The sequence below is a fragment of the Emydura macquarii genome, unplaced genomic scaffold (assembly GCF_026122565.2).
Source record: "Emydura macquarii macquarii isolate MOO-44397 ecotype Brisbane River unplaced genomic scaffold, CSIRO-AGI_Emac_v2 contig_1790, whole genome shotgun sequence".
In the NCBI taxonomy this organism is placed as follows: domain Eukaryota; kingdom Metazoa; phylum Chordata; order Testudines; family Chelidae; genus Emydura; species Emydura macquarii.
Window position 1 is genome coordinate 314,317 of NW_027131927.1, and position 14,448 is coordinate 328,764.

At 47.6% G+C, this 14,448-nt stretch overlaps 1 protein-coding gene across 3 annotated transcripts; it reads left to right on the forward strand.

The window, feature by feature from the left end:
* Positions 1–1,320: 1,320 nt before the first annotated feature.
* LOC137158701 (zinc finger protein 436-like) lies at positions 1,321–12,746 on the forward strand. Of its 3 annotated transcripts, none has more exons than XM_067556538.1 (3): positions 1,321–1,366; positions 4,490–4,597; positions 6,714–12,746. In XM_067556538.1, exons 2-3 carry the CDS (start codon positions 4,519–4,521, stop codon positions 7,580–7,582), a joined length of 948 nt encoding a protein of 315 aa, XP_067412639.1. In that variant the 5' UTR covers positions 1,321–1,366; positions 4,490–4,518; the 3' UTR covers positions 7,583–12,746. The 3 variants fall into 3 exon arrangements, with proteins under 3 accessions (XP_067412639.1, XP_067412641.1, XP_067412640.1); XM_067556540.1 differs by having other exon boundaries at positions 6,717–12,746; XM_067556539.1 differs by lacking the exon at positions 1,321–1,366 and adding an exon at positions 2,065–2,117.
* The last annotated feature ends 1,702 nt before the right edge of the window (positions 12,747–14,448 follow it).

Genomic DNA, 14,448 nt, shown 5'->3' on the forward strand with positions numbered 1-14,448 from the left:
GCTGTAACTAAAGTGCTGACATGTTTTTCTTCTCCTAGCTGAATGATGCACATATAGACTGCAATCAAGTCTTTCTGAAAGATCTGTCCTAGCTCATCCACAAGTTGCTGGGCTGTATGCAGGAATTACTGGAGGGGATTCTCTGGTCTGTATTATTCAGGGCTGACTAGATGATCACAATGGTCCCTTCTGGCCTTAAAACCTGTGTCAGGTTGCTGTAATACACTGATTGTGAAGTATAGCGAATTTGTTTTTAGAGAACAAAAATACGTGAAGCAAATAACTCAAAGCCTTGTGATTTCTGTAAATACATGTAACGTGTTCAATCCATAGTGAAATACACTTTCAAACTATATAATTTACAGGGGGAAATATTTATTGTGATGTGCGGGCACTGGTAGTCTCCAGTAAAACGGAGTACATCTCAGATGGGACTAGCGCTTGTCTGCTAGTCATTTGTCAGTCTGAATAAAGGATGTTTGAGAATAATGGTTCACAATCAGTTCTGCTTTTCTCCTGCACGGGGGGGATGAATCAAGTCCCTTGCCAGCCTTATCCAGTGCGCAGGGAAAGGGATCTGCAACGCACACATCTTTCCTTGCATCGTCTTCAACAGGCCGTCAGCCCACCACCGATCATCCGCAGAGGCCAGCCCCAAGCTCCCTACAGTCACCTCGGCCTTGCCGTAAATCTTGAGGGGCGACGTCCTGTCTGTAGTGACCGTCGAGGGGGGGGTTTGGCCTGGGACTTTCAAAGGGCTATAGTGTCACCCCGCCGTTCTCCTCTTCCCCGCATCACGGAGCCAGGCCGGCCCCGCCAGGCGCTGGCTGTGGGGTGCGGGTGCCGATTTCCCCCACGCGGGTCGCTGCCCAGCCCTGAGCGCTGCCAACACCCAGCGACCCACTGGGGGCATCTGGGGCCAGGCCAGCCCGGGGCGGTGGGGACACCCAGTGACCCACTGGGGGCATCTGGGGTCAGGCCAGCCCGGGGCTGTGGGGACACACAGCTGGGGGTGCTGGGTGCCCAGCCAGCACCTGTCAAACCCCAGGGCGGAGGGGGGGGGATGAGAGACGCCCGGATAAGCGAGGTTCCCGTCCTGGGCGGCGGGGCCGCACCACGAGCCCCTGGGCACGTCTCGGGCCGGGCCAGCCCTGGGACTCCGCGACGGCTCGAGCCGCCTCGCCGGCCTCTGGCGGCTGATGGGTTAAAACCATCGAGCTCGGCGGCTCTTTGTCCCAGAGCGGCCGCGCAAGGGAACTTCCGCCCTCCCTTCCCTTCCCCCCCGGAAGCCGCTGTCGGGAGCTCAGCTCCCCCCCGCCCCCCATCCCCTCGAGCGGGCGCGGGCCCCCCGCGAGTGACCGGAGCGGTGAGTGGGGGCGGGGCCAGGCAAACGGCCGGCGGGGGGGGCGGTGCAGTGTCGCGTGGGGCCCGGGAAGCCCCTCCCCCCGCACCTCACACGCCGCCGGGTGGTGAGAGAAGCGAGGCGGCCCAACCCCCCCCACCCTGACACCTCCCCCCGCTCTGCTAGGCCCCCCCCCCCCCCCCCGCTTTGCCAGGGTCCCCGGATCACGGGACATCTGGGTTGCGGGGGGGCGGGCCGCCCGCGCGCCCTCCCCCCATTGTTCGACCCCGTTCCGCCAGGGCCCCGACTTTCCCCCTCCCTCACCCATTCTGCACGGCCCGGCCCCGTTACTCCCTCCCCGGGCGGGCGGGCGGGTGGGTGTTAAATCGAACCCCCCCCCCCCAGGTGACGGGTCCCCATTTGAGCGGAAACATCCAGCCCACGTGCTTCGCCCACAGCCCTAAAATCAGCCCCCGCTCATGCGGGGAGCCCAGCTGGGCCCCCCCCCCGGCCCGAGCAGCTACAGGGCAGCTCGGGCAAAAGCTGCGCTGCCCTGAAAGTATGCCGTTAAAATCTGGCGTTAAATCACTCCACGCTGCTGCACGCATCTAACTGAACTTGTTGAATATACAAACCATCAACTCTCCCCGCGCCAGGGAGGTGAAGAGTGAGGGGAGAACCTGCGGGACCTCAGCAGAGAGTAGCAGACCCAGAAAGGACGCCTTCGTAGTGATAAGCGCTTTGGTTGAGCTGAAAGGATGAAACTAGAGCGTCTGTAGGTATCCAGGAGAATTAGACAAGTGGCAGAAACTTGTCAGCAAAGAGTGGGATGGGGCAACAGGAGTGAGTGGGGCAAAAGGAGTGAGGATTTTTAAGGATAGTGCTGAGTGCAGCACACCAGGAGGCAGAGGGACGAAATCCTGATGAAAGAGCAGATGAAGGACCAAAAAAAATCAGGGCATAGAGCCAAGAGGATAAGTAACCGTTAGAAACACCCAGTTAAGTAAAGAGAATGAGCTGGAAGATGAGGATAAGGGGTCTGGATCAGAAGGAAGGAGCAGAAAGGGGAGGCCCGGATGGCTCCATGAGGAGCATGTTAATGACCTGAAAATTAAAAAGGAATCCTACAAAAAGTGGGAACGTGGACATATTGCTCAGGAGAAGTACAAAAGAGGAGCACAAGCATGCAGGGACAAAATCAGAAAGGCTAAGACACAAAGTGAATTGCACCTAGCAAGGGAGGTAAAAGGCAATAAATAAGAAGGGTTTCTAAAAATCCATAAAGAGCAGTGTAGGTCCTCTTCCTCGCCGGGAAGGACAGCTAATAACAGATGAGATACCAAGAGGGCTGAGGTTTTCAATGTCTATTTTGCTTCATTTGTCACTAAAAAGATTACTTGTGACCAGATTGTCTGTTTCAGGGTAACTGAACCTGTATTCCCGCTTCCTTGGCCTTCAAGGCACCCATAAAAGTTTCTGGCTCCAAGACAAAACCTGTTTTGCACAGTAACTCGTTTTACTCCCTCATGACCAGGAGGTTTTAGGATGCATAGCACCCTGAATTGCACTGTGATGTCCTCAGCAAAAGCAAGGAACATTTCTTCTTTAGATAAAAGCAAACCAAAAAAAAAAGTTTGTTAATTGGGCTACTTATCGAGCAGTTCCTTTTGTCTGTTGGTCTCTGGAGAATCCTGTTTGAATCCTGTGAGCTTCCCTCTGTTTGGGCTTGATCCCTGTGGTCTGATCCCATTCCTTCCCTGTTAGGTTTTCTATGAAACCCAGGCTGGCTGCAGTTACATTTCTGTGATCTTTGTCTGTTAACCATGGTTTTAGGTCAGGGTAGCAGAGTTTATATAATGCACGATGCACAGTCAACCTGTGGAACTCCTTGCTAGAGGATGTTGTGAAGGCCAAGACTATAATGGGGTTCAAAAAAGAACTAGATAAGTTCATGGAGGATAGATCCGTCGATGGCTATTGGGCAGGATAGGCAGGCATTGCTGTTTGCCGGAGGCTGGGAATGGCTGACAGGATGGATCACTTGATTACGTGCTTGTCAGTGATGGCTAGGTCAGTGTTTCTCAAATGTGGCCACCATAGCCTCCTGGGCAGAGATGAGGGAGAAAGCAAAGCAGCAGCCCCTCCCTGCAGAGCCCAGGGGCTCTGGGTGATGGCTTTAGCCCTCCTCCCCTGATTCAGCCGGAGGCTTTGGGCCTGGGCTTCAGCCCTCCTTCCCTGGTTCACCTGTGGGGCTTCAAGGGCAGGCTTAACTCCCCCCTCCCCCCTCCCCTGGGGCTCTGGCAGCGGACTTTGTGCTTCAGGCCCCCATCCCCAGCTTCAACTGTAGGGCTCTGGGCTCCAGCTCCCTTTCCTTCTCACTTCAGCTCTGGGGACCTGGCTCTGGGCTTCAGCAGGCCCAGCCTTATTGGGCGCCATGGTAAAGAAGGAAGAAGTGGGATGAGCATGGGGTGCGAGGCCGTGGAAGGAAGCTTGGGGTAATGGGGCAGGGGAAGCAGTGGAGCCAAGGGAGGTGGGGGGGGGGCCTAGGGGAATCCCTGGGGGAGGCGGCAGGGGCCAGAGGTGATGGGTAGGGGCCAGGGGCCCCAAACTACAACTGTACATTATTTGTATTATTGAGTCTGAAAAAACCACTACACAACTAAATGACAATGGTTTGAATATGTAGATGTGCATATTTGTTTTTCCTAAAGTTAAGTATTTTAGGAAGATTCGTCAGAGCGGCCACCAGCAAGAGCTGGTGACCGCACTTTGAGGCCACCAAAAATTGTTGTGAGAACCCGTGCTCTAGGTTTACCTGGTCCTGCATGAGGGGAAGTGAGGCTTGGCTAAACTAAGTAAGCCTTTGAGATTCTCTCCAACCCTACGTGTCTATGAGTGGAGGCAGATTATCTCATATCTGCTACTGCAGGGTTCTTACGCCATCCTCTGAAACATCTTTTAGGTGCTGTTGTCATAGACAGGCGACTGGACTAGATGGACTTCGGGTCTGATGCACTTTAGCACTTCTTAGTTTGTGTCTATTTTCCCATTCATACAGCATATACATCAACATCCACTCATGAAATCATGGACCACTGCAGGTAAAATCTATTTAGGGAATACTGAACCAGCCTCTTTGCTTTGCAGTAAGTGCTGACTCTGCTGTGATCATCCAAATGGCAAAATGGGAAGATCTGTGGGTCCCAAGTTTCCAGGACTTCAAGGAACGGAAACTCTCAAAAGACACCCACACAGGTGAGGAAGAAGTCAAATCAACTCAGAAACCATGTGACTGTCAAGTATAAGGCTGGAATTCTAGCAAAGCTAATGCAAACTCTCACAGTTCTGTCTCATTTCATCTGATTAATAGATTTTAAGGCCAGAAGGGGTTAAAAATAAATAAATCCTGATAAAGAAGGGAAATGAAAGCAGCAGTAAAAAACAGATATAAAATGAAAGAAAAAATGGGTAAGTTGATCGCAATGAGTCCTAGTCTGCAGTTAGTAAATGCAGATGATAAAGGAAACTAAAGGGATCAATGAAAAAAATCCATAGCAGGAGACTAGGACAATGAAATGTATTTATATCACCGTGTGTGTATTATATATATATATATATATATATATATATATATATATATATATATATAAAAATCCTACAAATGATATAGATCCACTAATAGATGAAGATAACAGTACTGTCAATCATGATATAGACAAGGCAGAAATATTCAGTAAATATTTCTGTTCTCTGTTTGGAAAGGGATAAGATGATGTATTCACATCTTACAGTGATAAGAAATACTTTCTATCCTCTCAGTAACTAGAGTGGATGTTAAACATCAACTATTAAACATGTTTACACCAGCAGGATGAAAAAATTATGCCCAAGGTACTGAAACAATTAACTGACAAACTCTCTGAACCATTAATGTTGACTTTTAATATTAGAACACCAGGAAAGTTTCAGAGGACTGGACAAAAGCTAATGTAACAATATCTTTAAAAAGTAAATAGGATGACTTGAGTAAAATAATATGGATTTAAATATAGCTAAATGTGTACACCTAGGAACAAAGAATGTAGGCCATATTTACAGGATAGGGTACTCAATTCCGGGAAGCAGGAAGAGAAGGATTCCGAGAGAGATTTTGCGATGGTGGTAGATAATCAGCTGAACATGAGCTCCTAGTGTGATGCTGTGACTAAAAGAGCTAATGTGATCCTAGGATGCATAAACCAGGAAATCTTGAGCAGCAGTAGAGAGGCTATTTTACCTTTGTATTTGGCACTGGTGCGACCACTGCAACAACACTGTGTTTTGTTCTGGTGTCCATAATTCAGGAAGGATGTTGATAAATTGGAGAGGAGGTCAGAGAAGAGCCATGAGAATGATTAAAGGATTAGAAAACCTGCCTTATAGTGAGAAACTCAAGGAGTTCAATCTATTTAGTTTAACAAAGAGCAGGTTAAGGGGTGTCTATAAGTGCTACATGGGGAACAAATATTGAATAATGGGCTCTTCAATCTAGCAGAGGAAGGAATAACACAATCCAGTAGCTGAAAGCTGAAGCTAGACAAGTTCAGACTGGAAATAAGGCGTACATTTTTAACAATGAGGTAATTAACCATTGGAACAATTTGAGGGCTGTGGTGGGTTCTCCATCAATGACAATGTTTAAATCAAGATTGGATGTTTTTCTAAACGATCTGATCTAGGAATTATTTTGGCCTGACTCTGGGGCCTATGTTATGCAGGAAGTCAGACTGGATGATCACAATGATCTCTTCTGGCCTTGGAATCTATGAACTATATAGGTTAATTAGGGTGACATCAGTCCCAAACAAAATCGTGGAAAAGCTGATAGGGGACACAGTCAGTAAATAATTAAAGGATTGTGGCATAATTAATGCTAGTTAACATGGTTTTATGGACAATAGGTCTTGTCAAATGAGTTATTTTTTGATGACATTACATGTTTGGTTTAAAAAGGTCATTGTATTGCAGGTCAAACTAGATGATTTAATGGTCCCATGTGACCTTAATGTCTGAGAATTTAAGGAACCAGTGTGATCAATACTCTAGTTCAACACATTCTCTACTGTCACCAGCAGCTGTTATGCCTTCAGGGCAGACCACTGCATGCCACCAGGGTTACTGATTTCTGTTAGGAGTCCCTCCTCTCCCTTTTCTGGGTTTTCAGACAGGAAGTGAAGAAAAGCTGGTCCCCCACCTATCTCTCTTGGGACGGACCCAGAGTCCTGGCTCCCAGTTTCTACATTTATCAGCCTTGTTTTATTTATTTGCATTTCCCCTTTCCCTGGGTTCATTTTTCCTGAGTTCAGGCAATTACTCTTTCTTTTTATCCCAGCAGATGATAGGATTGCAAGTGAGAGCGAGGAGGACAGTCCTCAGCCAGAAGAGACTGAAAAAGTGGAGCCTCATGGGACATTATCAAGAAGATCCAAATCAAACGTTTCCCAGAGTCAGCAGAGCTCAGAAAAGCAGCCACAAAAGCCTGCAGGGAAGAGACAGGGTAAGTCTGCTCCCCAGGAGAGAGCTTTGGGGAAGCAGCAGAGAATCCACAAAGGGGAAGTGCCAAATGCATGTCTGGAATGCGGGAAGGTTTTTGGCCGGAAATCACATCTCATTAGACACCAGAGAACGCACCGGCGAGAGAAGCCGACCATTTGTAATGAGTGCGGGAAGAGCTTCAGTCGCAGCTCCACCCTCATCGAGCACCAGAGAACCCACACGGGCGAGAAGCCCTACAAATGCACTGAGTGCGGGAAGAGCTTCAGCCAGAGCTCCCACCTCATCACGCACCAGAGGATCCACACAGGCGAGAAGCCCTACGAGTGCACTGTATGCGGGAAACGCTTCCACCAGAACTCACACCTCCTGACCCATCAGAGAACCCACACAGGTGAGAAGCCCTACCAGTGTACCCAATGCTGGGAGCGCTTCAGCCGCAGCTACACGCTGACCAGACACCAGCGGAGCCACACGGGGGAGCGGCCCTATCAGTGCCCCGACTGCGGCAAACGCTTCAGCCTCAACTCCACCCTCCTCAGCCACCAGCGAACACACACGGGCGAGAAGCCCTACAAATGCAGTAAGTGTGGGAAGAGCTTCACGCGGAGCTCCACGCTCGTCCAGCACCAGAGAACACATGTTGGGGACAAGATCTACACGTGCCCCTGCTGCAACAAGGTGGCCTGCTCCAGCCTGTTCTTCTGAGTCTTGGTGTGGGGCTCTCTCCAGCCTGCCCTAGGATTCCTCTTTTCCTGTTTGTGGGTGGATCCTAAGGAGCAGGGACTGCAAAGGCAATTTGAGAGGCTGTTCCTGTAGGAACCAGAGAGAGCACAGCTCCTCAATAGCGGAAAGCTCACACTTTCTTTACCTTTGGTTCTAGTTCAGAGACGCTCCCTCTTGTGCATGTATGTGTGTATGCTGGGGGAATGTAATGCTTTCCTTACATCTTTCATGATACTGTGTATTTCAATGGTGCTTGTCATTTAAGGATCTTCTCACACAGTAATGAAGTAGGCTGCCCACAGCTGTGAAAGGTAGAGAATTGTTATCCCCATTTTAAAAATAAGGAAAGGGAAGTGAAGTGACATCAGAGAGTCACCAGCAGAGCTGGGCTGCGCCCCAGCCAGAATTCCTCATGTATCCCACATTGCTGTCATGTTCTGCGTACCTGGTTCCCTGTGTGAGAAAGGAGAAAAGTCTCTTTTAGTGGGGCTCTGCCAAAATGCTTTGCTGGGGCTCTTTTGCTAATGAACCTCCCAGCCTTGAAGTGCTGGGGGGTGTGATGAATCTCAGGCCTTATGACCTTCACCCAGGGCAAGAGTTTCACTTCCTTGGTGAAAGAGCGCTGTTACTCTGCCTTAGCAAGCTATTGCCTGATCACTGTGGTGTGGAAAGCTCTAAGAAAAGCAGAACAGACCAAAGCAGAACAGCCGTCCAGAGTTCACACCTGGAGCTTGTTCTGTGCTTTGTTGGTAGTGGTGGGAAACCTTTTCCTTTTTTTAAGTTGTACCTCTTTATATTGCTGATAAGGAAACCTGATAACTAAGTTCAGGAGAGATGCAGCTGTATTCAGATGTATGAGAATCCTTTTGTCTACCCACCGTGTATCTGATGGGAATTGTTCATTGTTCCTTTAAAGCCCACATGAATTTTATGAACCCGCAACATCATGGAAAAGGCCTGGAAAAGTACCTGCTTCTCTTCAGTTTGCAGCTTGCTGGAATAAACTCGAAACTAAAGCTCTGATTCCATTTACAACAGAGCCCTTGTGGAGCAATTAAATCCAGCTCTTTCGTTTGAGGTCAGCTGAGTATAGTCTTTGCTGCAGTGTTAGCTCTTACCGGGGTGTTGCCCCTGTTCCTCCTCCCACCCTCTCACACAAGTTAATTGTGCTTTCAGTCCCAGCTAGCTGGCCTGGCTAGGACTGCAGGTTGGAGCCCAGGTACCACTGTCACTTGGGCTGCTAACCCACCCACTTCTCATTGAAGATGCAGGCTAGATCACTTGAGTACTGATAGTCCTTCAATGCCTTCCCATAATTCCCGTCTGCCCAGAAAGACAGATAAGTCCTCCCACAAATCAGAGTGGCTGATCTTACTGCAGCAGAAAAAACCATGGGCTATACCCCTAGAAGTCCTATCAACATGTGGGGGAATGACGCACCAGTAAGGACACGTAATTTGGGTATATACTTACAGGTGGTGACTCATGCCCAGCTGCTAATCACCCAGGTTAACTCTGCAGTGAAGACAAACTAAGGATTTTTTGAGCTGTGTTAAACCAGTGGTTCTCAACCTTTCCAGACGACTGTATCCTGAAGCCCGAGCCCTGCCGCGTGGGACTGAAGCATGTAACTTAGCTTCATGGGGCTCCCTGTGGCATGAAGTCCCAGGCAGTTACCTTGTTTGCCATCCCTTAATACCAGCCTTGTACTTGTAACCCCCTTAAGTCTGTCCCATGACCCCCCTGGGGGTTGCAGCCCCCAGGCTGAGAACCACTGATCTAGATGAGTTGACGTACCCCGTCGAAGACCTCTACATATCCCCAAGGGGACACATATGCTTGGTTGAGAACTACTGCATTAAACCATCTACATTTGAAAATACTCAGTCACCAGCTGGAGGACAGTCCTGAATGTCAGTCTTGACTCAACACTTCACCACCACCAGGGGACCCAGAAGTGTGCTGCAAACTGTCTCCTTCGCCCTGGCAAGAGCTTCCGCAGTTTTCTGCACTTACTGTAGATGTTTAGTTACCGCCTTAAAATTATACTTGATCGTCTACAAAAGGGGTGGGGAACCTCCGGCCCGCGAAAGAACTTGATCCGGCCCGCGAAAGAACTTGATCCGGCCCGCGGGCGGGCGGGAAGTGTGCGCCGCCGAAACCCTGCCGCCGAAACCCTGCCGCCGTCTGCCCATTTTCGGCGGTGGGGGGAGTCCGGAGGCGGTTACTGCCCCACGGAACCCTGTGGACACTGTAAAACCGCACCGCCGAAAAGGCGGTGGCATTCGGGCGGCGGGTACCGCCCCACACGTAACTGTGCCGCCGCCGAATCCCCCCCCCTGCCGCCGAATCCCCGCCCGCCGCCAGGGCCACCATCAGGCCCTTGGCAACAAAAAGGTTCCCCACCCCTGGTCTACAAAAACATCAGCTTTGAGACAGCTGCTAGAAAATCAAAATTAGGTGGTCCTGGAGCTCTTATCAGGAAAGCCTGGATGGAATTGAAAGAGATATTTGTACAGGAGCCAGTATTCAAGATCTGTATATGTGGAAGGCTAATGAAAATCTCAGTAGGTGCCTCACAATTTGGTTTAGGTGAAGTCATTTTGTAGTAGGGGGAAAACTGCCGACAGCCGACAGCATATGCATTCAGATCACAGAGTTGCAGAAACTAGTTGCACGAATACGAACAGCTGTTAGGGATATTACTTACGTTCCAGGAGAAACTATGAAAGAAAGCAGAGGCTGAAACGGACCCAAGTCTCTGATACCGTTACCTGTTTTATAAGAATGCCAAGTATGATGATAAAGCTACAACTGGGCGGTAAAACTGTTTCATAGACATCTGGTAATTAAGTGTAGCCCGCTGATGCACTATCCAAACTCACTGCATTAGAGAAAGAAGCTGAGGAAGAGCGAGATGAAGATATAAGTTAGGTAGTCCCTTTCCTTCTCCCAGCAAGGGAAAGGTCACAAAGAGGGAAAATGCTGAATGAAACGATTACGAGAGGCTGGCCAAAGATAGAATGCAGAGAAGTCAGCAACACACTATGGAGGTTACAGATCTGAACATGCAGCAATCAATGGCATGGTTGGTAATAGACATAGAACTATTCTACTACAGTGACTTCACCAGTGAATGCTACAGGGAGGCTATCTGGGGATCGCAAGTAAAAGAAATAAATCAAGAGGTTCCTCAAATGTGAGCAAGCTGTTTGTTCTACTTGAGATACAGTCTACAAACCCATGATTCCCTGACTGGTACCACGAAGACTATCAAAAGGGCAGAGATGGGCCAAACCAAAACCCAGCCAGGAGTGAAATGCAGCAAAGGCAGGGATTAGGACCCAGAGCCACAAAAGTACTTAGGTACTCCCTTTGATCTGGGCCTTAGGGACCTGACTGACAGACTGGAGGGATTCTTAGCTGTGAATCCTCTCAGAGTTAGGCACCTGAACCAGGTCAGCTCTTTCTCGTGAAAGAGAGGGACCCCAGCTCATTATAGCTGCTAGTCCAGTGGTTATGGCACTTGCCTGGGGCATAAGAGACCTGTTTTCAACTCCCTGCCTGATTTGGAGAAGGGTCTTGAACCAAGATCTCCCACCTCCCAAATGAGTGGCCACACCACCAGGCTATTGGATACTCTGAGGTGGCTCTTTCTGTCTCTCCTGTTCAACCTGTTCCACTTCATATTAAATAATTAAATATGGCTTGGGCCAGAGAGAGACTGTATAGCCTGATGGTTAGGGCACTGGCCTAGGCTGTGGGAGCATCACTTCCTGCTCCGGTAAATATTTATACAAAGTGGAACCACTCCAACAGGACAGAGAGATCCAACCCAGAACAGCCTGGTGTTAGGGCATTCTCCAGGAAGATGGGAAACTAGATTTAAGTCCCTGCTCCAATTCAGGCAGAGTGAGCATTTGAAAGTGGGGGAAACTAGATACTTAGGAGAACTTAGGCTCCGAGAGGCAGATGGCAACTGAGCGGTGATTTTCTAAATGTCAGAGAGAGGCTCCTAAATCCAACATTTTAGGCCTATGTCCCTTTGTGAATATAATCGACACTTCGCAACAGTGGGCAGAACAACACCAAAACACCTTTAAAAATAAGGGCCGAAGTGTTCAGTGTTAGAAGAACAGAATTTTCCACTCTCAGGAATTAAGTCGCTTTCAGTTGATGCAGATTTTAAGCATAATCTCAACTTCTAACCATTTTAAAACAAATAGGCTAACCAGCAGCGTAGTACAGCCAGTGAAGGAGTGGATGAAGAAGCCACCAGTTCCTTGGAACAGCTCCATCCATCCTTTAATGGAAGATGAAGAATCACCAGTTCAGCTGTTTAGAAGATGAATGAAAATTAACCTTCCCAGCAGAAAGAAGCTAAACACGAGAGACTAAGATTAATGAAAACCAGAAAATTAACCAAAGTTACTTGGATTTTTAAGAAAAGCACAGTCCTCTTCCATCGCTTCAGCTTTGGCAGCACCACAACGAGGTGAGGAGAGAGGCGTAGGCAAAGCACAGAGACCCCCCCCAAATCCTCTCAACTGTAGAATGGGTTTACCGCCCTTTGATTTAATAAACATATCCTGAGATCACAGATACAAAGTCTCATGCAAATGAACCATTAGAACTTGTCATTGTGGGATATAACAGAAAAAATGGAGCGGATAATTAATCTGGAGATAGAACATTAAGATCTTAAACCACTACAGAAACTAATTTAAAATGTCATAAGTCTTTATAGAAATAGTTCTGTAAGAGGTAAACGCTTGCTTGAGAGTGAAATGCAAGTTGCCTCTTCTGTCTGGAAAAGCAGAATTTTAAAAATAATTTCTCTGTGTGTTGAAATGTATATCGTATACATCATGAGAAAGCATTAAGGCTTTTTTTAAATGGAGGAAGAGACAGGGATATAAATACTAGAGTTGATATATGACTCTTAGAATGTTAACAAGCATCTGAGAATTTGGAGATGGTCCCTAGGAATTATTAATGGAGGGCAAAATTCTGCCCTGAATTCTACAGCCTCCAATCCCACCGAAGGCAACGGGGGTTGTTAGTCAGGGCAGGATTTGACGAAAATGATTGACTGGCTGGTGCAGCTGTGAATGCTAGCTGAACAATAAACTAATTATTCTTCTCACTCATGGCGTCAGTCTTAAGAGAATGCAAAGAACATCACACATGCATCCACAAACAAACACCTCCACAGGATCTCCATTCATCCCAGGAGCCAGTCCAGAAATGACCTCTGCTTACACCCCCTCCATAGTCTTGTGCCCTCACCCCCATCTGCTCTGTGTGCCTCCTCTCAGCCCTTCCTCACAATCACGCCTCTCTCTCTCTCTGCATGAGCCTTCATCTCCGCCCCTGTCAGGTAGAACTGCCATCTTGTCTCTGCAACATCTCTTCAAATCTCAGCTGAAAACATGTCTTTGATCTTGTACCTTTGGCATAATGCAAAGGAGTAACTATGAAGAAATGACACGGGCATAGCAGGGTTTCAAATCACCACTTTTTCTCTATACACAAACGCTCCAGGCCTAGCTACAAAAACAGTCCTCTCCTGGGATTTTCATAGATTCCCAGAGCAGAGGGGACCATTGTGATCATGCAGTGTGACCTCCTGTATAGCACAGGCAATAGGACTTTCCCAAAATAATTCCTATACCAGGGCTTTTAGAAAAACAGCCTGTCTTGATTGAAAAAGTGTCAGTGATGTAGAATCCAGCACAACCCTGGGAAGGTTGTCCCAGTGGTTAATTACTTTCACCATTTAAAATTGATGCCTTATTTCCAGCCTGAATTTGTCTAGCTTCAACTTCTGGGTGTTGGCTCGTGTTACACCTTTCTCTGCTAGATTCAGGAGCCCGTTATTGTATATTTGTTCCCCAGGTACATACTAATAGACTAAAATCAAATCACCCCTGACCCTTCACTTTAAGCTAAATAGATTGAGCTTGAGTCTCTCATAAGGCATTTTTTCTAATCCTTTATTCATTCTCCTGGCCCTTCTCTGAACTCTCTCTAATTTGTCAACATTCTCCTTGAATGGTGGACACCAGAATTGGACACGCTATTCCAGCAGTTGTCACTAGTACCGAATACAGGGGTAAAATAACCTGTCTGCTCCTATTCAAGATCCCTGTGTTTATGCATCCAAGAATTGCATTGGTCCTTTTGGCCACACTGGTGTATAAGGAGCTGTTGTTCAGCTGATTATCTTCCTAGATCTGCAAATCTTTTACAGAATAACTGTCTCTCAGGATAGAGTCACCCACCCAGTAAGTATGGTCTGCATTCTTTGTTCGTGGATGTATACATTTACAGTTAGCCATATAAAAACACATATTGTTTGCTTATGCCTAGTTTACCAACTGATCCAGATCACTCTGAATTAGTGATCTGGCCTCTTTATTATTTACCATTCCCCCAATTTTTGTGTCATCTTCAAATTTTATCAGTGATGATTTTATGTTTTCTTTTAGCCCATTGATAAAAAATATTCAATAGCAGAGAGCCAAGAACAAATCCCTGTGAAACTCCACTGGAAACACACCCACTAGCTGATGATTCCGTGTTTATAATTCATTTTGAGACCTATCCATTAGCCTATTTATTATCCATTTGTGTGCCATGTTTAGTGTGTATCTTTCTAGTTTTTTTAATCACAGTGTTGTGCAATACCATGTTGAATGCCTTACAGAAGCCTAAGTATAGTATGTCAACACTATTACCTTTAGCAACAAGCTTGTAATCTCACAAAAAGAGGTATCAAATTAGTTGAGAGGATCTATTTTTCATAAACTCAGGATGATTTGCATTAATTGTATTACCCTCCTTTA